This window comes from Pterocles gutturalis, unplaced genomic scaffold (genome assembly GCF_000699245.1).
Source record: "Pterocles gutturalis isolate BGI_N339 unplaced genomic scaffold, ASM69924v1 scaffold49135, whole genome shotgun sequence".
NCBI lineage: Eukaryota > Metazoa > Chordata > Aves > Pterocliformes > Pteroclidae > Pterocles > Pterocles gutturalis.
The window spans coordinates 1-26,061 of record NW_010140041.1 but is presented as its reverse complement, the minus strand read 5'-3'; the positions used below and the strand labels follow the sequence as shown (position 1 = coordinate 26,061).

Sequence of the window (26,061 nt, the reverse complement as noted above, 5' to 3'; positions counted from 1 at the left end):
CACGACGCTGGGCTTCACAGGGTGGAAGTGGGACTTCTCCAACATGCCATCCTTGTTCTGGCTGCTTCGGGTTCACCTACAACTGAAAATTTCCAGGTCTGGCTACATAAAGCTTGTTCAAATCGTAGATATGGGTGTGGAGAGAAAGAACCAAGAACCTAAACAACTGCTATAGATTCTAGGAAAACTATAGCTTTCTTTAAGGCACAGTTCAGACAACCCCTACATCAGTTTCCTCCCTACTGCCAATCTGTGTTTAAAAACAAGCCAACTACAAAAAAAAAAAAAAAAAAGGATAATTTTGCTGCTTGGCCAAAAGCAGTCAGGTGTCAGCTGTGTTCTGATGCATGTGGAAGACCTGGCAGAAGTGCCGTGGAAGCTGGAAGTGAAGTTAAAACATGCAACAGAAGACAACTTTGAGCCCAGCACAGAAGTGCATGGAGAAGTCTGTTGACGCACAAATACTATGCTGAGAGATTCACAGCTCTGTGCCTTCACCCCAGATGCAGCTCTAGAGCTAAACGGAGGGTTTCAAAGCCCACTCTGACATTTAAAAAGGAAAGTCTGGTAAGCCTTCCAGTGGGCAGTCAGGGAACAGGATTTCTTCGGATTAACCAACATGGTCAAAGTCAAGGTCTCTTCACTGAAGCCCTGTTTTGTTTTTGGTTTTTTAACTCAGTCAGATATTCCCATGAGTTCCTCCAAAGACCTCCAGCATCCCAACCTTCCTGTGTCCTCCCTCCCACATCCACTTTCCTCCTTGAAGATCTGGGTAATAGTGTTGAGTACCAAGAGTCACGGTCTCAGAAGTACCATGAGGCATAGACACATTCACAAATCAACCCCGGGATGCTGGCTCAGGATCGCTCACTGACCTGGAGAGGGGAAATCCTCATCACAGCAGCTTCTAGAGGTACAAGAAATCCCTGGCATTGAGCACATCAAACCTGTGCCAGGATCTCTATTCATCACCTGCGCTGGCCTTTGTCCAACAGGATGCTATCACACAGGAATTGCTAGTGGCCAAGTGCAGAAGTGTTGGAGACCCCACCACGAATACCTCCTTGCGTTCCAAAGCTAGCATTCCCCCATGAGCTAACACCCTCCGCTGGGTGATGCAGGCCTTTGACAAGGCCAAGGAGAGCCAGCTGCCAGGAACGATGCAGGACCACTTCAGCGTACTGCTGCCCAGCTCTGCCACCAAGATATTTCTGCTCCTTCCCACGCTGCCAGGGAAGCACAAGCCTGCAGAGTTCTGGCACACACAGAGCTCCACAAACCTCACTGAATGTTCGAAGAGGAGCAAGGAAAGCTGCCAGCCCCTTGGCCTCACGCATGCAGTAGGTCAGGACAAAAGGGCATTAGGCCTTGGCTCCAGGAGTCACCATGGGTACTCCGGCCGCAGGCGCTACCTGGGCCATGTTCTTATATACACTTAAAGCCTCATCCTGCGCCTTCTGCATACCACCTCCTGGCTTGATCACCAGCTCTGGAGAAGACCAGGATAGAAGTTGTGGAGCTTCCCCAGTCTCATCAGTCCCTGAAGAATCCAAGCTGGGCTCAGCCCCCCCCACACCCCTCAAGAGTGCAGAGTTAGGGGTAGTGCGCTTGGATGAAAGACAGCACATCCTCCTTCGATAGCTTCTCTGGATCTTGCCTTTTCTGAGAGTCGTGCACTTTGACGCCTTCCCCCCACTCCCAGAAGAGGCGGCTGTAATGGCAGACACTGTGGGCAGGGAGGAAAGCGTGATTAGTTTGGCAGCAGAGGGAAGGAAAACATCATTCTAGCCATAAAGCGCACTACAGAGACAGCTGCCCTTGCAACGGGAGGCACACAGATAATTCTGTTTAAGGGGCGCCTTAGAAAAACACCAGGGCATTCATTCACCTTACAAACTCTACATCCCTTAAGGTACAGCAACTTCCAAGCTTAAGAGATTTCCATGGAAACAAACTTGTTAATTCTAGCTTCAGTCAAGATTCAGTTCAGTGTTTGCTGGAAAGAGACAGGTCATTAGGGAAAACCTACCTCCTCCCCAAGTTTTTGAGAGGATGAAAATGTCATTGCAGGCAATGGAAAGGCCTTAATGAAGAATTTAGAAAGTCAGCCAGCAGCAGCAAGCAGCAATCTAATCACTCACCACAAACCTACCAGAATTAGTAATGGCTGTCCTACAGGAGCTTTGCAAATGAACAGCACTTCATGCTGCAGAAAAGCAGATAGGATCATCCCCCCTTTCCCCTCATGTGAAATAACCAAGCTGCACTTGGCTGTGGAGAGTTGTGGTCCTACAACGCCATCTCTCACTCCATCCATCAAGCACAGCCCTCCCTGGCTGCATCAACAGAGTCCCAGCCATGATGAAACCAGAGCTGCTAATTACTGCAGCCTTTAGTTTTGTACAATTACTGACACTTAATATTCATAGCTTATTTAGCGCTGCTGTTCTAACAAAGCAGTACCAGCACAGCGACAAGAGCAAAAGTCAATGACTAATTATTATCACATTAGTACTCGCTAACCACAAGACAACACATCCCTTCTAGAGCCCCACAAAGCCTTCCTCCGCCTCCTCAACCTGGTCTGCATTTGAGTACACAGGCAGAACTAACCCCATCCTGACACATGGAGGGGAGAAACCATCCTGTGCCTCTGCTTTTACAGAGTCCGTTCTTCCATTTAGCTGGTTAAGGAAATTTAAGGATTCTAAGAGCACTGCTGTAAGGTAGGGAAATAGATTCAAAGTGAGACCATAGACCATCAGGAGCCTGATTTCATATCAAGCTCTCACTCAGAGGCAGTCCTGGGTACTCTTGAGACTACCTGAGGGCAAGGCGTGCAGAACATCTCCACCCACAAGTCCTGAGGCATTGCACAGTCTCAGGATTTGCTGTACTTAAGACCTAGCCTCAGCCTAATTCTCAGTCAATACAGAGGGGGGTCAGCAGTCAATGTCCAATGACAAGCCACTCCATCCTTTCCCAAGAAGCTGCTGCTTTTCTTTCTCACTCTCTCTTTAAACAGCTCCCAGCACCTACAGCTTATTCCAGAGCCTAGGCTAAATAAACCGGGATTTGATTCTAAATTAGCAACTTCCAACCAAGCATCTTAAAATACAGAGATGCAACAAATTACAGTTTCTGGGCTCAATTTCCATTTCCCCGTGTACAGAGAGGTTCAGTAACTTGTACTCCGCTGCAGACAGGGGAACAAAGTTGTGAGATGTGTGTTATTCACAGCAATTAATTGCAAAATCCACAAATACAGATCAGCAGTTTCCTAGAAGTCTCGGAAGGTGCCAGCTTCTGCAGCACACCCTGCTGGTAAGCAAGCTTTGCTTGCACTGCGAACGACTGCAAGAACATCGCACAGCACGCCTGAAATACCCACACACACAACCTCACACACAGTTATCCTTCTGTAGCCTCAGCTCTGCCTGTACTCACTGAAAAGGTGCGATGGAGTCAGAAGGGAGGTCGTATGTTGCTTGCTTGGTCATTTTGTTGAAGAAGAATTTCCTCTTGGAGTTTTTGCTGTATGCCATTGTCCAAGGATCTTGCAGGAGAGTCACAGGGATCAAACAGAAAATGGAAAGGGGAAAAAAAGCACAGTATAAATAATACATATAGAACTAAGCAGGGAGGAGGAATCTATAAGAATAATTGCGATCCTTCTCTTACTCCTTTTTCTTTCCCTCCCCCAAGACAACCTGCTTCCCAAGATGAAGTCCCTCCTCCCTGCATTTAAAAGTCAGCATTCCCAAGAGGATATTTCCATGTACTATTACCCTGGAAAATATCTTCTCGATGGAAAATTATGATCTCATTAAAAAAGAAACTCATCAGTCATGTAAATAAATGGAATTACCCACACAATAGCTAATCAACCCACAACAGAAAAACCCATCCCACAAATACCCTAAACCGTATCCAAATCCAAGCTATCCTCATTACACACAAACAGTTAATCTTGGAATACTCCCATCAATTTTTTTAACAAGTTACAACAGGAGCGAGCCTGGCCAATACTTTTTACCTGAAGATTTAAAAAAAAAAAGTGAAATAAGAGCAGGGACTCTCTCTTCCTACCATTCACAGTCCGTACAATGTAGAGTCCTGTGGGCACAAAGTGCCGGTCATCACGGCCAGTGTAGGATAGCCGGGGTATTCCCCCTGAACTCTTGATGATTTTCATCTCTAACCTGAATGCGGAGAGAAGGCGTTGATAGAGATTCCCTGTTTCTTCCTTTACCATCCTCTTACATACAACGTGCCAGCTGCACACCCTCTCCAGAGTGCCACAGTGCAAACTGGCAGCACCAGACATGACAGTACAAATCATCAAGCCACTGAGAAGTCACTGACACTTCTGCACACAAACTCGAGCGCCGTTGCTACTCCTACCACTGTAAAGCACATAGGCCACATCTACAACATGAGAATTCATCAGGATGATGCTCTGAGCCAGCAGCATCTCAGAAACAGCGGCCACCAGCTGCACGAGCTCTAAAGCTCTTCCTCCTCAAGCACAGCTCAGCCCATCCCTCCCATTACTGTGCACTGGTGGCTGATGACCTCCATGGGCCCTGAAGTCTCTCATTTGTGCCAGTCACTTACCTTACAAAAATCTTCTCCATCTCCTCCAATCTGTACACTTCCTTCACTCTGGGAGAAAAGCATAAGCAAGACAAAAATATTATTAAAAAAATAATTTTTAACTGCCCTCTTTTTTCCTGTCCCGGCTACAGGGAACAGCCAAACGGTTAATTTTGTACGGCATGAGGTGGTCAGTCAGGACTGAGGTTCACCTTTCTCCGCAATCTTATGCCCCAGTGCTTATTTCTCCTGGCTTGAGAAAACCTGACACCTGCACGCTCGTGGCTGTAAGCAGCATACAAACACCCTCACTATGGAAGCTGTGCATTTTTACCTCAGGCTGTGTATACAGAAGAGGAAGAACAGTGAAAGTCACGTGTTTTTGTTTTCCCATGAGGTAAATTCACCAAGGACAGCCCCAGGCAGGTTCTGGCCTCAGCATGCTGGCCCTCCAGTAAAACTAAACTGCCTGATCTGCAGTTATCCTCAGGGACACCACAAACTCTTAGTTACCCTGAGGTAAAAAACAGCTTTTTTTTTTTTATCAGTAAAGATTATTTTGAATCAGTCTATCATTATATCAAACTACTTTTGGTTTTGTTGTTCTGAAACACAGAAAGATAAAAGTTTCAAAAGTACAACTTCTGATCAAACATCCCAGCCACCTATTTCGCACACACTGCTACAAGCATCAGAACTCCAAGAGCACAGTTTGAACACCTTTCCATGGGAGCAGCAAAGGGCCCTCCTACAACCCATTTCTACAGCCCTCCTCAGCGCTTTGGACTCTCCAGTTGTTGTGACTCTTTCTCTTGAGTTTAATTGAGATCCCACTCATTATCTACCATTAAACCATCAAGAACATCTCTTTCTCTTTCTCCAGCTTCTCTCACAGTATCACAACACTTCTAGGTTCTGAAACAGAAGCTGGTTTGTCCACAATACCCATCTGATACCCAGCACAATTATGCTCTCATGCTCCACCACAGCAGAATTAATGAAATAAAAGGTCAAGAGGCAAACAAAGTTCCTTTGTCAGGAACTTTCTTGGGATTGTAACTTAAGCCTTCTCCTTAGGCTAACCATTTGGAGATAGCAAATACTGGTCAGCACTTCATTTATCTCCTAACAGTCAGCATCTCTGTTCTCCTGCTGACCCTTTGGGCAGACAAGGACACAGAAGTCTTGGCAATAATCAAGCTAACTGGGTGCTAGACCTACCATAGCACATATTTGAAATCAGTACCAGCTAATCCACCTATGATGAAAACAGGATTGTCTGACATGGGAAGAGAGAGTACAACTTCTCCGCTATCAGCCTTTCGTATCAGATATTTAAAGGGCTTTTAGCCTCTTTTCATTGAACGTAACAGAACGATGAATTTCAGCTTGAAATTTAGCTCTCCTTCAGCTCCTTATCTTCATCCTCCACCACACCGAAAGCAAAGCAGGCCAGGCCGAGGGAAGGAGTTGTCACTCACCGGATGGGGTTCATATCTGGCCGGCTAGGTTTAGAAACAGCTTTGACAAACTTCTCTGCCAGCTGAATCCTGAAGGAAAATGGAAGGAGAATCCAGCAATTTAGCGAGATCTTTGGCACAGCAGGTAAGTAACAGTTTCAGGAGAATAACTGATTAAACACTTCAGTACATGCACACTGCCACCACTGCTAGCCAAATGACTGTCGAGCAACACTTTTTTCATCCTGCCATCCCAGTTCAGTGCCCAGTGCTATGCTCAGTCATATTCCCAGAATGCTCAGTTTACCCAGACTGTGCCTGACTCACCCCACACTAAGAAATGAGCTAGACCTGCCCTCATATACAGAGAGGATACAGCTGGAAAAGGCTATATGTACTTCACTTCAGAGTGGGTTCATTCACAGTTCATCCTTCTAGCAGTGCTTCAGCTGAATGCACTTGTGCTCAGCATTTTGCTTTTAGTATGAACACTGTTTCCTAGTCACTCCTACTCATGTACAAGAAGCTTCTCCAGATACTACATACCTCTGGTTGAAATGCTGCTTTCGAACATCGTTGCCATTCAGCACCAAGACATCGAGGATGTGGATGGCACTGATCTTTCGCTGGGCTTTCCCCTAGGGAGGACAACACAGAGACTTACTACTCAGACTGTTGCTATTTCAGCTTGGATTCATAGCCTCTTTTTTGACAGAACATCATTCTCTTCTAGCAAGAAAGTACCTCTCTCTATATTCTAAGCACACAAATTCCCTGCTGCCCATTGTTCAGTAACTTGCCATCCTGCAAGAACTGGTGTATCTCAACTACACAGTTCTGTAAGGGATGGAGAGAGGGCAGGACCACCACTACCATCACCAGCTCTTGGTGCCTTATCAGGTACCACAGCACGAAGCCCAGTGCACTACAGCACCCTCATCTGAGGTGCCAGAGACCAGGCAAATTTCCAGGCAGCAATACCTTACACTGTAAATATACCACAAGAATCTTTTCCCCAAGGCCTGCTGTACCCAAAGAGCCACAGAACACATTAGGTCATGTTGGCAACATCATCTGCTGCTGCACGTAGGACAACAGCAGCATATCAGGTCCAAAGTGCTTCCAAAATAATGTTAAAAGCTCACATCTCTAGCACTGGACATAAAGAAGGAACTTAATCCAAAACAGTTGCTCTAAAGCTGATATACAAAAACCCTTAGACGTGGCACAGCTGGAACATTTATTCTGCAGTATCTTACAGAGAATAGGCAAAACTGCTCATCATATTTGCAGCCACTTGGTAAGGGAGAGAATAGCCTCCTACCTCTCCTTTCAGCTCATGAACAATCTCCACAGAGAGAAGGGTATCTCGTGGCAGCTCAGTTTTCAAATCCAGCTTTGTCCAGCGATCTGACTGGCGACCATCCCAGGTGTAGATCTGTGATTTCTGTGTGTAAAAGGCAGCATCAGATCCAGCCAAAGCTTCATGAGGACAGGGGTGAAGGAGAGACCTCTGACTAGCTGTAGAGCAGCCCTCAGAAAATATTTCTGTCCTAGGCTGTCACAGTTTCTTTGTCAGAAGTTTTAAGGAAGAACCTTAATCTTTACAGGAAAGGAACAAAAACACCGATTCTAATCTGCCAGTGACTTTTCATATCTGCACAAAGAACCAGAAATAGAACACCTTTAAAAGGACAGTGAAGATAATTAGAGACACTAGCAAGAGTACAGGTCTCCGTGTAGGCTGCGACTACAAAAACAGGGTTAATTAGTGTGAAAAGCAGTGAAGTCAGGAGACAGAAACATAAAATAACTGTCAGTCTCAGGGACTGCTGATGAGGATCCTTTCTGGCCTTTAAAGACAGGAAAGGATGGGATAAAACTGCAAAGCAGAATAGTAGCATTGAAATGAACCAGCAAAACTCCCAGACTGTTCTCAGCACTTACCCCTAGCCCCAAGAGGAACTTTTGCTCACTTCCAGACACCATACACCGATAATCTAACACTTGGCGGATCTTCTCTAGTGTACTGGAATTCAGAGGAGTGGGTTTGTAACTGAAGGTATCAATGTCTGTGCCCTAAAGAGCAAAGTATGGAAAAGGCAAATTAGACACAATACATCAACAGGTAGGTAAACACAACTTCTACATGAAACAATAATCCAGGACTAGCTTCTTCATCTCTTAATTCCTACAGGGGAAAGTTCTATTTGCATGAAAGGACGCAGAACAAGCTTCTGGGTAAGGTCTCACCTGAATCAGCTCAAAGAACTTGGACTTGGGATCTGAAGATGAAGGAGCAACACGAGCCTGATCAGGAATCTGAAAAAAAATCCAAACAATTGATAGTAAGTGTTATTCTTTGGCATGTTCATAGGAACCTTTCTAGTTTCAATACATGACAGAACATCCTGCCCCTTGGAATCCCTGGTTTTGGGATTCCTATTACTGGAGAGGTCATCTGGCAAATAAAAGGTCTCATGTGTTTTACAAATTTGAATACAATGTCCCACAGGAAACAACAGGCAGCTTCGGAAAATTTCAGGCTAAGCCTTTGATTCCATGCATGTTTTGATGAAATACTGTTTCACTGAAGACACACAATGAGAAACTGACTGCCATATCCATGGCCCGACCACAGTCAAAAGCTCAGGAAGGAGAAACTGCAGACTCATAAGACCTTTTGGAGAGCTCTGCTGCTTGGGAACTAGGTGGAGAGTTCACTCTGTATACAGTGAAATATTCTCAAGTGCAGCAAAGCAGCCTCCTCAGTTAAGCCATACACATAATGAATCAGAAACATCCTGTTTGCTTACATAAACAGCTTGAAAGTGTCTCTGACTTTCCCACAAGACAATGTATTAAACCTCTGGCTAGAAAGTCCTGTCTGTACTGCAACTCCATTCTTGTTTCACCACAGCAAGGACACCTTCACGAGCTTCCTGCTGGGCAGCTTACGTACCCCCCATAGCTGGAGACACTCCTTTCGGATTTCAGCCTGCCGTGGTTCTATCAGTGTCCTAGAGAAAGACAGCAAACTGTTAAGATGGTGAAACCTCCTTGCTCTTGCAGCATTCCATATCCCACCTGTATAAGACTTGCATCTTTCAGTGTCTGGCTGGGGAATGACAAACAAAGGCTGTTCCTCGACAGGTTACACAAAAGAGGATGCTGCCTTCCCTCCCCACCTTCCACCCGTCTCCAATCCCCATGTTTAGCTGTGTTTCATGCTCTGCACTACTGATCAGCAACCATCACTCCATCCCGTAATGCCTACTGGGCATCAATATTTTCAAGAAGTTATGTATTCGTATGAACTTCTGCTATCTCCAAGAGCTGGGTACATAGCTCTGTTTACAAATAATAATGAAAATCTGCTGAAGGCCACAAAAACCAGTGTCAACGTTAGGACTAACTCTTAGATAATTCCTGGCTACCAGACTCACTCAACTTTCTACTGCATATTCTCTCTGAATAACACCTGAACAGAAAAGTCATGCCAGGGAAACAGCTATACATTGCAATGGCTTTAGTTTTATGCAAGAAATCCACATCATGAGCTTTATTTATGAACTTAGATGCTTTGAATTCCCCCCAAAAAATGAAGAAGTAAGAATCACATCCAACTTAGTTACTGTGGAGTTGAACATACCAGCTGGGAGTTACTTTTCTGCTTACTTTCCCGCTAAGAAGCAGGCCCACTTACAGTAATCGGAAATCCCACAGTGCACAGAAGCCTTCTCAACAAGGGTGGTAACAGACCACCAACTTTCAGGACTCCTCCAACCACCCACACATTTCTGCAAATAACTCAGGCAGAGACGCAAACTGAGCTACCTAAAAGCACTAATCGCTTTCCTGGCTCCAAAGGCCAAGCCCAGTACCAGCTCAAATCAAGAACACATTAAAGAAGGACAAAGCAATTAATTTCTAGTAGGTTAATTCAGTCCTCACCAAAAGCCAGAGGAATATACTCACGTGTCTTGAACAAAGGCACGAATTTTAGCTAGTGCCTTTATCTGAACTTTGCAGTGGCTGAAAGAGAGGACAAGTTTCAGTCAGGAAGCAAGTCACCACCAAGATTGTTCTACTGTTCAAAACAAGCAGGCATGCCGGGACAACAGGAGGAAGCCAGGCTGATCCTCAGAGCAGTGATGGATTATTGCCAACATGATTCAAAGCGACACTAAGACCATTGGAAAGAATTAGGCAGCAGCCTCCTTTCCTTTCGACACAGTACTCAGAGGCCAAACATTCTCTAACAGTACACAGCATTTCTCTCTGCACAGAGTCGCTCTGCTAAGCCTCTTAAGCAGCAAAAGCAGAGCCGTGTAGCAGCATCAACAAGCACCTCCATGAGTGCAAGAAGCTACAATTGAAAACTGCATTCGTTAACCTGCCTACAGCCAGCAGCCCTTGTTGCCCACGGGCACTCACTTTTCATTGGACTGGACAATGTAATCGTAGAAATCCTGGTCGCCTTTGATCACATTCAGTGGGACAACGAGATTCACATCCACGTCAGAGTTGCGCAGCTGGTTGAGTCTGATGTTCACCGTGAAGAGATAGTCCCGCACGTCATCAATCCCTAGCTTTAATCCTTTGCATATCACATACCTGCAGAGAAAGGCAGAAAGATTGTGTGGGTTCCGTTCTTCCACAGAGACAATTTTCCTGCCACACGCCCATCATCAGGACAAGTTTCCCAAATCCCAGGAATTCTTTCATCCTGAGTATCCCTAAGAAGGTGCAATCTCACCTATCACACAGTCATTATATGGAAACTCATCCCTATTGAAAAACCCCTCAAGTAGTGAATCAATTCTGCTAAACTCGACAGGTACAATGATAACACCCACACTGTGCCCTACCTTCACTGGAACTGTAGCTGTTCCACACAAAGAGTTTGTTACATATTTAGTTCCACTGCTTTCTATGCATAAGGGTAATTTGTCAAATATCTTCTTTATGTTGACAAATATCATAATTTGCTAAGCATCTAGAATGTTTAGTTGAGGCAGGTCACAGAGTTTCCACTAGAAGTACCCAAATCCATCTACGACCATATTTAGAGCAAGGGTTTCTTTAGTAGTCCCTCATGCTCAAGAATCTCACCTCTCTGAGTTAGCAGGACGGCTTGTCACAGGTTTAAAGATGCACACTCGCTCAAAGCAGCAATACAGCAGATAAATAAGTCCCACACTGAATGGAGTAAACAGGTCAAAGGTTTTGCAGACAAAATGTCCTCCTGGAAAAAAAAAAAGAGAAAAACACACCAATACCAGCTGATTAGAAGGAAACAAGGAGATACCAGGCACTTCAATAACATTCTCTTCTGCAGAACTGGTAAGAGTGGTTTTGTACAACTAAACAGTATCTAAAACATATTCATGAAGTGGACCAATGGGGCTCCATGGACCATCTTCCCTGTATCTCGGCAGCACAGAGAAAAGCATTTCCGTGACCAGGACCAAATCAGTATGGATGCTGTCTCACAAGCAAACCTCCTGTTCACTCCATATCCTGCCCTTCCAGGCCCACGGCACGGCAGCATGTTATGCAAAAGCCTCAACAGAAGAGGAGCTCTGATATGTGCACCAAAACACCTCATGCTTAGAGGAAAACACTAACCAGAATAACCTGGTCACCTAAACAGAATAACTCTCCATCAAAATGACAAGAGTCTATGTCACCCCTTGCCTCCAAACAACATTCCCAATTTCCCCAAACAAAGAGCAGTCAGTCTTACAGAGCTATTATCTACCCAGACAGGAAAGACTTACAGAAGGTTGCTCCTTTTACCCTATCACATTTCAGACTACTGCTAAGTAGATCATTGCCTCAGGTACTTCTGAACATATGGCACAAGATAAATGATAACATGAGTGTTTTTATCTTCTGCATCAGCGCCAAATGCTAACTAAACTCAGCAGGAGAGAGGAGCCATCAAAGCCAGGCAGAGCTGTAATGTCCATCATTTGGCAGCAATGAGGTATAGCTAAGAAAACGTTGAGACATCATCTTGCTCTGATGACAGAGATGGCAGATTTAAACAAGAAAAACCACAAGTTAGAGGGAAGGATGAGCTGGATAAATGCTATTCCAGCCAGCCTGCTAGAATATTCAGGAAGCAGCTGGTCCAGGTAGTGCCATAACACTCAGATATACTGTCCAGTTATCACACTAGTGGCCTTAGCCCAAGATAGCGACATAACACATTGTAAGACCTTTAAACTAACACATTTTACCTCATGCTTTTAATCAAGAGCAAAATAGACATAGATAATCTTACTTTTCTGCACTTATTTCCTTTAGCTTTGCGACAAGAATCTCAGGATGTATGCGTACACACTCAATTCTGTGCAACTTAGCCTCACTGCAGAGCAGACTTCATGGCAGGTTAATAAAAACTGTACAGCATCCTTCCGAAATGCCACCTGCACCTTAGAGAAGGAGGAATATTAATGGATAAAACATACCTGTCCGGACAATGGACAGTGCTGTAAGGAACTGGCAAAGCATGAGCTGTTTGCTTAGGATTTCTTGCAGATTCTCCTGGCCCTCCACTGAGAAACCCTGCAAAGCACATAGCATGGGATTAGTATTTCCACAAATCTGTTGGTCAAGCGAAGGATTCTGTCCAGCTCAATTATGGAATCATTATAATTTCTGTTTCTTTAAGATAAAAAACACTGCCACTAGGAATTTAAATGGCAAGCCTTGAAGGATTTCACATTGTAACTAGGAACACATGTCAAATATCCTACTATATGCAAATGGAGGTCTCACTTTTGGTCATTAGCACAGGAAGAAAAAGAAATGGACCAACCCCATCAGCCATTAAGAAATGCACTCCCTTGTGATCAGTATTGTCCAAAACAAAATTCCGGAAAGCAGTAATGTTCTCTGGGCGAGTGATGTCTCCATCTCCATCAATCCCTCCCTCTCCTAAGGGGAAAAAGAGAGACAATTACTAACATGTTTGCAAGTACAGACAAAAGATTAGTATGTGCAGGTGATTTATTGCATTCAATCAACATTCTGTCAGAAATTACACAGACCTTGATAGGCGAAAAAGCATTAACACATTCCCTTGCTCATCACTGAAGATGCTTGTTAATTTAGGAAAATCATTTCAGATTGTGTGGTCAGGGCTAAACAAAGCCATATAATAACCACACACAAATGATGAGTTGTGCATTAGCCTCAGCAAAACACAAATCATTCACTGCCCTACATGACAACATAATATTCTCACAGTTAGAATGACACATAGCTGAACCTCCTAAAAAAGTAAGGTTCAATCTCACTGCACAGCTCACCTGTTAATAACATGTTTTTACAGACAAGGAAAAATTGTTTACATTGTGCATTGGCAACCTTCTACTAAGAATTCAAATCATTCCAAAGAAACACAGTACTCTATTTCCAAACATAATGTAACATGGAATTTAAAAAAGGAACCCAAGAAAAACCCTGCAAACAAGTTTATTAAGGGAATAGCGAAAGTGAAATAGGGTTTGTGCATGAATTTTTTACAGTTTTCCCATATGGCTCATTTTAAAGAGAGGTACATTGTTCCCCAGGCTGGTGTTTTAGAAAGCTCATCTAAGGTGTATTCTAGAGCTCACCAATCCTGAATCTGAAGAAGCCTGAACTTCTATTTGGTATTAGTCCCTATAAATCTTCTCCAACTACAGCTTCTATTAAGCGAACTGGCACACTAGAAAGCAGCAGAGATCAGGATGCATGATAGCGCTTTGATAACTAAACTCCTCATCAATCATCCTGTCAGTAAGTGAAGTGATGCTAGAATTTGTTACCATTCTTCACAACGCAAATATCACAGCAGTCTACTTCCTTCCCATCACTGGAAGAGTTTGTACACAGCTCACTAGTGTAACAGACAGAAAGGGATCAAGAAAATGCATCAAAGTCTTTGGGCTATTCATTTCTCCAACTATCTCTTTCTCTCCATAAGAACGCCAGTTTGCAGCGAGTTATGAAGATCCAAACGCCGCAACCATTGAACAGTGTGTTTATCTGCCTTGCTGCCCTTGCCATGAACCTTCTCTTTAACAGATCTAATCCTGAAGTGCTAACAATTCTCCAAGAGTTCACGGTCAGGTGTCAAAAGTGGCAGTCAACAAGAGTAAGAGTGGTGGAGGGAAAAAAAAAAAAAAGCATACCGATGGAAAAGCAAACTGTCTTCTCTACAGGATGGTCACACTCAAGTTTCCTTTATACAGTCTGAAATAAGCAGCATGAATACCAGCAATCCCTGTGTTTCCCTTCCTGTTCCTACAGGCTATGCGGATAGAAGGCTCACACACAACAGCAAGCTTAACAAGTTACCATCCGTGAGGTGAGATGCAGCAATTGTCTGTGTACACCCGCTTAGTCTGTCTCAAAGCAAGGTAAAAACATGTTTAAACCTCTTTGGATTAAGAAGCTCATTTAGCCACAGGGGTTCAGATACAGCCTCTTGCCCAAATCTGTTTTATTTATTTTTACTAAGAGCCCACAATCAATTATCAAAGCTGAGCTAGGGAGGTCTGATGTAGAAGCATACTGACATACTGCCAGTCAAGCAAGTAAGGCTTCTGTCTCTGGCTCTGCTAACAGATCTTTGGGCAAGTCAGGGGGCTGGAGCACCTCTCATATGAGGACAGGCTGAGACAGTTGGGGTTGTTCAGCCTGGAGAAGAGAAGGCTCCAGGGAGACCTTAGAGCAGCTTCCAGTGCTGAAAGGGGGCTACAGGAGAGATGGGGAGGGACTCTTCATCAGGAGTGTAGTGACAGGACAAGGGGGAACAGTTTTAAGCTGGAAGAGGGGAGATTTAGATTAGGTATTAGGAAGAACCTTTTACTGCACGGGTGGTGAGACACCGGCCCAGTTTGCCCAGAGAAGCTGTGGATGCCCCATCCCTGGAGGGGTTCAAGGCCAGGCTGGATGAGGCTTTGAGCAACCTGGGCTAGTGGGAGGTGTCCCTGCCTATGGCAGGGGGGGTGGAACTCAATGATCTCTAAGGTCCCGTCCAGCCCAAACCACTCACATCACTCACTGTGTTTCAGGCTGACATCAGTGAAGTAGGGAAACACATGGTCAAGCAATCTTAAAGCACTCTACAGTTTTCAGTTAAGCAAAGCACTCAAGTATCAACTATTACAATGGGACACATGCTGCCAGGGCAATGTGCAGAAATGTGACTTGATATGCAAGCTCACCAATCTCAACTCCTTTCTCATATGACAGCATCCTTCTACCTTGCAAAACGGTTCCCCATAAGCAGGCTTCTCTTAGATCCCTCTGCCAGTATCAATATCAGCCCAGCTCCTGATACAGAGGCTGCAGCATAAGCAAAAATGTGCACTACATACCATAATAAGGTTCAAAGAGCTCACTGGAAGCAGAATAGAAGTCCTCTAGTTTAAAATCATTTGGTCCTTTCAAGGTCATGCCAAATCCTTTTGCATGCCACTTCCGCCTCCACAAGACATACTCGGAGAAGCCTCCGGGACCAGCACACACATCAGCAAAGTAGAGCAGCTCTGCATCTCGCTCCTTTATCAAGGGCCTCTGCAAAAGGAAACTGAGGAAATTCTGCTGACCCAGTAACAGCTCCCATCAGTCAAACCAGATACACTATAAGCTGCACTACTGAGTCAGGGAAGTCTCTTTCAAGCACCTATTTTCCCAGTTAGTATCCTAAGGATTCTCCTTTCTCCCCACCTCCTCCATTCTCTGAGATAGCTCTGGTGTTTGAACGTTAAATGGAGGCACTCACCCCATGGAAATCCTTAGGGTTTGTAAACATGTAGTCAAAGACATGGTCCATATTTGCCATCTTCATTGCAGCCCTGTGAACACAGAAATAGGGACCTAGTAAGTTTCAACCTATGCTCCCAATGCTGAAAGTGGACATGAACAGGAAAGGGGCTACACTACCAGAGGTTCTGCAAACCTGTTCAGGAAGAAAACTCCACGGATCATCTCATAGGGGTTAGACCTTGTTCGGGCTCGACGCATTTCTTCTCCATCTAGCTCATCAAATACACTCTGCACAAACAAACAAAATTGAGCTGGACCTGGCACAGGCTTGAGGGATAGTTAGGCAGGAGCATTTCCTATCTTCATGCTTCTCTCTCCTTAGACAGGGAACTCTGTGCAGGGTTTGGTTTACCAATACAGAATGTTTTCCTGTCAACGCAGTGATATTTACTCTTCTTCTAAGTCACCCCAGTTCTTAAGTAAATTTAATGACACTGAAGAATTCTGTACTGATAGTTCCAGAGCCTGATGATGTGGTTAGCCACCTCAAAAGCAGTCCCAGCCTAAGGTGTTTCTCTCACACACATACACACACTCACACTCGACTGCAATTTAGAAGGACATGATAAAATCTAGGAGGGAAGATGGAACAGACAAGGAAAGAAAGGAAGCTTATTTCCTTAGCTTATTCAAGCCTTCAGCCTTTCAGCATGACCAGGAAAGTGAGACTGGTTTCATTCATCTCTTTGAAGGCCAAGGTGCAAAACAGATTGCAGAACAGACAGCAACAATCAGGATGCTAGGTCATACCACTGGCACAGAGGTGAAAAGAGGATGTTCTGAGCTCCTGCCAATCACCTAAAGTAAACTACTTAATTCTCTTCAATTATTGAATTATCCCCAAAACTTCAGTTCTTCTCTAAAGCAGGGGACTCACCTTGCACTGCAGGACATTACGTAAAAGCTCTTCATTACAGAATTCTGTCTCATCTTCAATCACCATCTTCCTCTGGAACAGGAGAACACCACAGATAACAATTAGCAAACATGGTATCAGCCATTTCAGAATGCAACTTGTACCAGTAATAGATGAAGGCTGCCAACCACACACTAGGGCTTTATTAGCAAAAGCACAGCCAGCAGGCTGAGGAATTATTCTCCCCTCTCAGGCATCTTGAGACCACATGTGGAATACTGCATCCAGTTTAGCACTCCCCAGTACAGGACAGACATACTGGAGCAAGCCCAGTAACAGGGCCAGCAAGATGACAAGGGTGCAGAAGCACCTGGTGTATGAGGAGAGACTGAGAGAACAGTTTGTTCAGAATGAAGAAAGGGAGATTCTATTGCTGTCCACAAATACGTAACGGCAGGAAATAGAGAAGATTTATCTAGACTCTTAGAGAGGGACAGCGGTAGGAGAGGAAACAGGGGACACAAGCTGCAACACAAAAAATGACAATTAGCCAGATGGAAATTTTATTTCGTCAACTGGGTTATTAACCACTGAAACAGACGCCCAAACAGGTTCTGAAATTTCCATCCTTGGAGATACTCAAAACTCAACCAAACCAGGCCTTGAGCAACCTGACCTGGTTGGACCTGCTTTATGCAGGAAGCTGCACTAGCAACCTCGAGAGGTTCCCTCCAGCCCAGGCTATTCTGCAACTGTTTGACAAGACAATTGTTTCAGGCTGAGAAGTCCTGCACCATCTTAGGTAAGTACCGAGATCTAAAAAATTACCTTCCCCACAGTCATCCACTCCTTCAGCTCCTGGGCGTCAGGGATTTCTGTGGTACACTCGAGGCACCAGTCCACCTCCTCATAGGCGCTGGGCTGCAACCACAAGACACAGGAAGAGCCAAAGATGTTTTCCCTAGCAAAATATAACAACTAATTGCTCCCCAAAAGTTTGCCTCCCAATCCTAGCATAAGGGCTTATTCCATGAGTTTAGGACCAACCATAGAATTTCTTTCTCCTAGGCTAAAACATGTTTTATTTATTTGGATTTTAAATTAAAAACAAAACAAAAAACCCCTCTAACACAAAAAACCTCACACCACTTTTCTCTCATTAGAGTTTGGTATATAATCAAGACAAAGCAAAGGCCTAGTACTCTCAAGGAACATTTTAGAGACACCACAAAAGAGACAGTTGCCAAAAACTCACACTTCCTGATGGTGCTTTACACATCCTTTCTCCCAGTTCTTTCTGAAAGACTCCCTCATTCCACAGCTTAATTCAGGCTTCCACCAATTTTTATAATCTTGGGAAGGAACTGTTTTAGCAGTTAAGATCAAAGTGATGCTACTGCTTCACAAAGAGAAGCTGCTAAGATCTACTAACCTTCTTATAGTTATTATAGCAGTACCATCCACAAGGGTTAATCATACATAACACTCAACTGCTGTGAGCTGTAAAACACACTGGAGGATGAGACCCAACCCAATGAACCCACACAACAGGTCTCAAGTTCCTGGCTCTCAAGGAATAAACCCTGATATTATTTCCAGCTGCTGAAAACAATTCAAAGAAAGGAGAGTGAAGTACTCTAACATGAACCATACATGACTTGACAAGTATTGCTGCCCTTGGCTAACAATGGCTGGGGCCTTCCAGCTGACAGATCCCTAGGATTCAGTGTTGCAGTTTGTTTTTTTTCTTTTTAAACACAAACATACAGCAGCTATTTCACACCAAATAATACAAAAACTGGGCTTTACTTCCCTGACAACATCTATTTCAGAAACATTCTTTTTAAAAACATGACCTATACAGGCATGAAAAACGATATACAAAATAAAAATGATAAACTGAAGAGCTTGATAGCAATTTTCAATCACATTCACTACTGCAAACTCAGAAACAAATCCTACAGATGATAGCAACAATCCATCTGAATTCTGTGCCAGAACATGAACATATGTGACAGCAAACAAGTTTTGCCGTGCTGTTTGGGGACAAAATAAGGCCTGGGTCTACCTAGGGGGGCCACTTGGTGGTAGCCAGTTATATGAGACAACACTAAACATCATTCCCAGAGGGTAAATTCTGAACACAGCAACAGAAAGGGATTCAAAATACGAAGTACTTACCTCTGGCTCATCCTGCCAATCAATATTGAGCTCCCCATCAAAGCCTTTGAGGGTCAGCCCAAAGCCTCTCCTTCCCTTCTGATTAGAGGCTTCAACAATATCCTTCCTACCTTGGCCATATTTTCCCAGACCTTCTCCTTCCCGGAAGCCCATCTTGGCCTATAAAGCAAGCAAACGAAGCACACTGAGGCAGAGGGGACTTGAGTTTATGTACTACTGCTGGGGTTAAAGACTGGCAAGGAAAATGGCACATGACCCCAAAGTGACTTGACGGTATTAAGCATTTTTAATCTCAGTTGTGGCAGGACTTAATGCTGAGTTCACTTAACTGAGGCAAAAAGAACTAGAATCTAAAGAATGATGTTTGAAAAGAAAGCAAATTACAAAAAGGTTCAGTAACACAGGAACAGCCTGCTCAGAGGGATAAGTAGTGAGGAGCCTGGAGCCATTCATCACCATGTTCCATAAGCGTGGAAGGTTCATAAAACAAAGGATGCTGGCACAGGAAAAAATTCACATTGTGATGATATTCTTTGTTGGGAACATGCAGTCACATTCATTTCAAGCATGAGTTAAAACTTCACCTAAAAATCAGAGGATGAATGCAAGACACATTGCTCCTGAAATACATTCCCATCTCTCAGGTTAAAAGAAATATGTTCATTAACTGCTATTTTTTCAGGCTTTGTTCTTCATAAATTTTAGGAACAAGAGAACAAGAACAAAAGCATGAATGCAGTCAATTTCTCTCTCTCCAGTATGTGTCTACAAGACCATAAGTAAATAAAAGACTTAAGGATTAAATTTCACTTTGAATTAATAAATTATCCACATGCTCCTTCCTGTGAAAAACAACAAAAACATTGTTTATAAGAACCTGTAGGAGAAACAACACAAGAATGAGACAGGCTTTATACAAAGGTACATGGTGTTTTCCCATTGCCTGGGCTTTGTCCCAAATCAGACCTTGAAATATGTACACCAGATGCAGCAGCCGCTGAGCCTGCTATACACCAGTTTTCTGACGACAGAATGTTGTACATCTAATAATCAAGGACTATTTTTCTTTCGCTCACCTAATTCTACCCAATCATTCAACCAGACTTGATATTCAGTAGTAAAACTGCTGCACTGTGGTGATCGAAATCACACATCCGAATTGTCTCAGGAGAGAACGCTCCAAGCAAAAGAGACTCTTATGCTAGAATCAGTAAACCGCGGCCCCGTGCCAGAAATGCAGGTGGACAAATTCTGAATGATCAGCAACAGGATTTATCTACAGAGAGGCACAAAGTGCAACCCTCAGCCTCTGAATCCCATTGAGTTTTGAATTCAGCAAGAGCTGAACATTCCTTTTTCATGCAGAGGCATGATCCTGCTGGTCAGCAGCGGTCTCCTCAAGATGCTGTATCGCACTGTTCCTGCTCCTGGGAGCAGCTAGCAATTCCCAGCTTCTAGCAGAAAACTGAACTTTTAACTTGGCAAAGGCAGGTACGAGCTGGCCTACCACCACGGAAAGATTGCTGACCCTGCTCCTGCGAGTACAGCACCAGCACAGAACAAAAGGAGACCCAAATTCAGTCCTCCTTTGAGTCCCAAACTTCCCACCACATTTCAAGCAACACACAATTATACATGTCATCTTCTCTGCTGCCCTTGGAAATAACATTTGTTTCTCTGTTATCAAGAATGGAAATTCTTTCAGGATTATGAGACACTTGTGATACCACTGTGATGAAGCTTGCCTCAGGAAATAAGGGTAACAGTATGCTCTGAAAGAGACTTTTCTCTACAGCCTACTATTGCCTTTAAACACAGGAACAAGTTGCCAAATTTGAGACTACCATGAGACAGAGACAGTCAGCCATTTTCTTTGAGTTTCCTAAAAGTATTTTCTTTCCCACACTAATACTGTGCAATCAAGAGGCTGGCAATCACCTTCAAAGTCTAGTTGTCACAGCTGCTATCACTCACAACTCCCTGCCTTTCCAAGAAGCTTCCAGCCCTACATAAAGCAGAGTGGCACTAATTGAAAGAAAAAGAAATACTTTAATAATTAAGGTAACAGTTCTACAAGGGCATGCCAGCCAGCCTCCAAGACCAAACAAATTAATGCCAATCACAGAATTTAAGGCCTTTCTTACAAGACATATGTTAACTCAAGAATTGCAAAATAACACATGGTAGAACTCCTTTTTTCAAGTTCAGAAAGCTGCCTGACCCACAGACCCTTCACATTCACTTCCCTGCTCCTAGGACTTGAGTGTGAATCAACTTTTTTTTTAACAGAGCCCCTTCAAGCTCTCTCAGCCTCCTCCAAGTGTTCCATAACTGGCTCCAAGCAGCAGAGAACCCTGCTACAAGGAGGATCAGAATCAAAAATCTCTTAAAACAGATTGGTCTTTTCACTTTACTCTCATCAGGTCTTAACAGTTTGGTCCAAAGCTATTTTGACCTACCATGAGCTTCTGGGAGACACTGTTATACATTGAGTAGCGAGATGAAGTACCCTCCACAAGAGAGTCTTGTTTGAACTCATTGCTGAAGACCGGTCTTTTTTCATCGTTCTCACTGTCAGACCCACTGCTACTACTGGAAGACTCTGAAAACCAAAAAAAACAAAAGTGAGAAAAGTGAGTATGAAAATAAAAAGAAAATGAAAGAAAGACATCTCAGTAACCACATCAAGAACTATACAGTGTGATCCTCTCAACACGCACACAAAGAGGACACTTCAGCATCTCAAATACGCTACGGGAAACACACAGGTGTAACATAAAATACACCATGGAACTAGTATCTGGTTATCTGCCCCTTTGTTTCAGGGACACACAGAACCTCTCGCAGCCAGTGGATTCCAGGCCCCCCAAGGGCCAGGCAAACCCCACGCCAGCAGCAGAGCAGGCCACAGCATGACCATGAGAGTACCCTTTGGTGTGTCCGACCTTTACAATGATCCCCAGGAGCTGAGAAAGTCCATGGGAATTCTCTCCTGAGAATAACGACAATTACTGACACCTTGACAAGACATACAGGATTCTCCTCAGTTTCCTACCTAACCACAGGTGTAAACACATCCCTGACTCAACCAAAAATCCACATCAAGCACACCAAATTGCCAATACTGCAGAAAAAAGAGAGTTGAATCCCTTTCAGTCCCCCTGCTAAGATTTAGTTTGACTCCATTACCCACAGCAGCGAGACCCACAAGTTCACTCCAGCAAATGAGGGAGTTTTTCACCTCTGGAGTTTGCTGATGCATACAAACCCAAGTGAAAAATATCAGAAGACAATGATTAAATTAATTTAATTAATTAAATTAATTAGTTTAAAAATACATTGTCAGAGATGAAGGTTTGAAGAAGTTAATCAAGTCAACGGTCCAATCAAGATAATTGGTAACACCCTATACAGCAGGCACTCAAATTTTTGTCACCTGAAACTGATGCAGCAGAACCTTCACAATCACTAACAATGAAGCCCTGTCTACGCCTCGTTCCACCCTGGGACCTATCTGGGAAGAACCTAAGCCTGTACAAGCTGTGCAGTCCTCAACACTACTCTACAGTTGCGAGATGCCCAAACCTCTTTGCTCTGGGCTGGATGTAACTGGGATCTGGGCCAGAATCGTGGCAGTCATAGCATTTGGCTCACAGCCTGCTCCACACCAGGTGGGTTGTGAGGGAAGCCCGCACCCACCGAGTCCTTCCACTTCTCCTGTAGTAATATCACTACCAGGACGAAGCAATGGCACAAATTTCCTTCCTAAAATCTGCCTAGCACCACATCAGTTGTACTAAAGTTAACACTGTGGGACAGGCCACAGAGACTACTGGAGCAGCAATCCACAGCTCGTCACTGGCCTCTGCCTCATGAGCCTCCCTTGTTCGCTGAATGCTAGAAGTCATCCTGTGCTACTTCATACAACTAGGAGAAGCTGAACTACATCAGCTGCCTTGAGATAATGCAGAAAATTTTTGTTAGCAGACTATCTTTTTCTGTTTATCACTTTAGAAGGCATTACTTAGCTACATAGATGTGTTAAAAAACTCAAAACATTATAATTCTCTAGAAAGAAGGATTTAGCTTCTCTTGCATTTTTCTGATATAAGAAAAGCCACAGAATATTTCTCTCCCAACTCATAGATCTCTGTATTTTCCTGTTAAGGAAAACCAAGCACCAGTGAAGTAACAGGAAACAACTGGAGAATTAGTAAAGAAAGGCCATTACAAGAAAGTGAAGTGAAAATAAAAGATACCACAGTGAAATATGCAACCGTACTTAAAATCTTTTCAACACGTGCTCAATCCTTATTGCTGAACTATCAGCTTTTAAGATTCAGGACTCGTGACCCCACATAAGCACCATGCTGGAGTTTTACAGTATCAACCTTTGAGACTTCCAGCTCAAGACAAGGCAGGCTGTGATGTAACTGGTGTCTGCAGTACTATACACCCAGCTTGATTTTCAAATGTCTGTCCTGCAAGCTACATTTCTCCTTCCTTCACAAAGTTCTTAGAGATGAACAGGATCACAAAAGATTTTGCTGTAGGGTCAGTTACTCCTTTCTGCTTCTCCAATACCCATCTTCAATTAACTTTGCTGCCTGCTTTTGAGCTTTTTCTTTTCCAGAGGCTCACGATGTGCCTCAAACACAATACTCACCACATAAATCTCAAGAAAGTCCCCTCACAACTCTTTTTGCTTTTAAGATTTACTAGGCTGTGCTCAGGTGAGATCAGATCTCAAATCACTTCTCTCCCCCAACCTACTTTCTTTCATCTGAAGCCACAATGGGTGCCAAAATGTTGTCCTTGAACTGTATCAACTTGTTTCCTAACCACTAAGACCCACAGCCTATTTTGACCCATATATGAACTCAATATATCAAAAGGGGGGAAAAAAAAAAAAAAAAAAGGAACTTTTTATCCCAGCCCTGAATGCATGCAGCATTCCCTACCCCAGCTGTCACACCCTGCAACTCTCCCCTCCTCACTGATCTCCTGAAGAGAAGCAGCTGAAGGCTTCTTTCTGTATTCAGGCCCTTCCTCATCAACCCTTTACGACCACAGAAAATCCAAAGACTCAGAAGCAGCAGGAGTGACCATGAGGCAACCTGGAGTATTGTCCTGGGAGAGTTTAAAGCATCCCACACAACAGCAATACCAATTGTGTAGGGCACTCGCCTCATCTTTGGTATACCCCAAGCTCCAAGTGAGAAAGCACATTTCAACTTAAGAAAAAGTATGTAATTAATTTAGTTAACTCTGAAATAGTTTTTATTTTGGAAACCAAACACCCAGGAGCTCTCACAACTCCTGAGAGCTGTGAGCCAGCAAAAGAGATGGTGCTACAATGTAGGAATCCCAATCAACCCACCCTTTGTATTCATCTCAATTTCTCCCATCTGCAAAAAATGGGATAAGATCATTGATTTTTTTTATTTTCTAAACAAGGAGGGATTATGATGTTTCTTCACAGCACAACACCCACAACTCTTCCCTACTGAAGGTCTCCAAAACAGAAATAACTGCTGAGACTGTAAAGATTAATACTCCTCATATATTACAAGAATCTTTACAGCTTTGGACTATGCACTTGTCATCTACCTCAAGTTCTACTTTCTATGTCTGAATTTATACAATTCCCAGACCAAGCTGTTTACACAAAATTTTACAAAAGCTTTAAAAAATTCACAGCAATCCAAGTTTGGGAGCAGAAATAATGCAGTTTTTCTCCAAAAAAGAGAGTATTAAGGAGACACGGGCTCAATTCCTAGTTATTATTTACATTCCCCACAGCAGCGTATACCTTATCTCCAACCTTACCTTGAGTAGTGTGATTACTAAATTGAGTTTCATCATCTGAAGTAGAACTGAGGGTTAATCCCAAGTCTTCCGTCCTCTTCTTCTGCTTCTTTTGGGGGCTCCCAAATTCAGGCTCTGTCCTTCTCTTCATTTTTACTGAAAGAAGATGAATACACTTGGTAAACATTAAGCAAATTAACTTTCTCCTGCATGCAGAAGGCTAAGGTGCGCAATTCATATCAGCAGCATGGCGGCACAGATAATTTTATGAGCTATTCAGTATTATGCTTCTGAACTTAAGTTTGCTTTAGATAAAAATATTGCCTTCTTTTGAACCTACTTTTTTTAATAGCTAGTCTAACTAAAGACACAATCTATGCAAAAGCTTCTCTATTATGGATTACGTGAATTTCAAATAATTTCTACAACCTACTTACCATTAAACGCTAGTAGATAACGACAACCCAGATATCAGCACTTAAGTAACTTAAATATATGACAGTCGGTTACTACTACTGAACCAACCAAACTTCATTTTATCCAAAGACAGAAAAAAAAATAAGGAAAACAGATCAATCTAACAGAAAGCACACAAAGTGGAACCAACTTCTCCCAAGAGACTCCAAATACCTCTGATGTCACCTCTGCAAATGTTAATTAACAAAAGAGCTTTCCTACATGACTTCCATAGCAGAACTTCATTAAATATGTGTGCTCAAGCTGGGGGGGTGTTTGTGTTTTTCACCAGGAATCACTGGCAAGCTATCAAGCTTCTGGATGCGTCTGATAAACTCTGCAACAACCCAGAGAAAATGCTAATGCTTGAGATGGTGTTAACAGAAGCTAGAGAACAAGAACCAGGAGCAGGAAAGCAGGTGACCATTAAAAGGGTGCTCAGAGCTAAACCTCCAGGCTGCTGATAAAAAGCAATAAAAACCTGATGGTGCTTATTCTTCTCCACAGGAACGCTGGGCTAGGAAAGATGCCCCTGGTCACTGATTTGAACCCTCTGCTGTCAAACTTACTTCCATGAACATCTATACGGCAGCTTAAGCCCAATTCCTTTACCCACCCCACAGCTTCCCTGGATCCGCTCTCGTGCCAATTTAGGGTTTTTTCTCTTTGCTTCCCTATCCCTAACAGGCTGGGAGCAATATTTCTTCTGAGACAGTCTCTTACAGCTTCCCACCCTCTTAGCTCACCTCCGCTAACGCTTCCCCTCAGGACCTGCCCCCTCCTCGCCCTGAGGGTCCCTCAGCGCCTCACTTTTCCTCACAGCTTTCCAACCACGCAGGATCAACCGCGAGGGGAGCGTCCTGAGGGTCCCTG

At 43.7% G+C, this 26,061-nt stretch overlaps 1 protein-coding gene across 1 annotated transcript; it reads right to left on the bottom strand.

The window, feature by feature from the left end:
- Nucleotides 1–1,593: 1,593 nt before the first annotated feature.
- On the bottom strand, nt 1,594–24,883 carry CMTR1 (cap methyltransferase 1). The gene is made up of 23 exons (XM_010083510.1): nt 24,754–24,883; nt 21,384–21,526; nt 18,925–19,083; nt 17,572–17,664; nt 16,765–16,836; nt 16,021–16,115; nt 15,844–15,916; nt 15,437–15,635; nt 12,886–13,004; nt 12,536–12,632; nt 11,172–11,304; nt 10,494–10,673; nt 10,035–10,091; nt 9,019–9,076; nt 8,310–8,378; nt 8,004–8,135; nt 7,381–7,503; nt 6,603–6,694; nt 6,078–6,146; nt 4,618–4,665; nt 4,090–4,202; nt 3,448–3,556; nt 1,594–1,726 (listed from the first exon to the last, which is right to left on the bottom strand). The coding sequence occupies exons 1-23, from the start codon at nt 24,881–24,883 to the stop codon at nt 1,594–1,596; spliced, it is 2,496 nt and encodes an 831-aa protein (XP_010081812.1).
- Nucleotides 24,884–26,061: the final 1,178 nt, after the last annotated feature.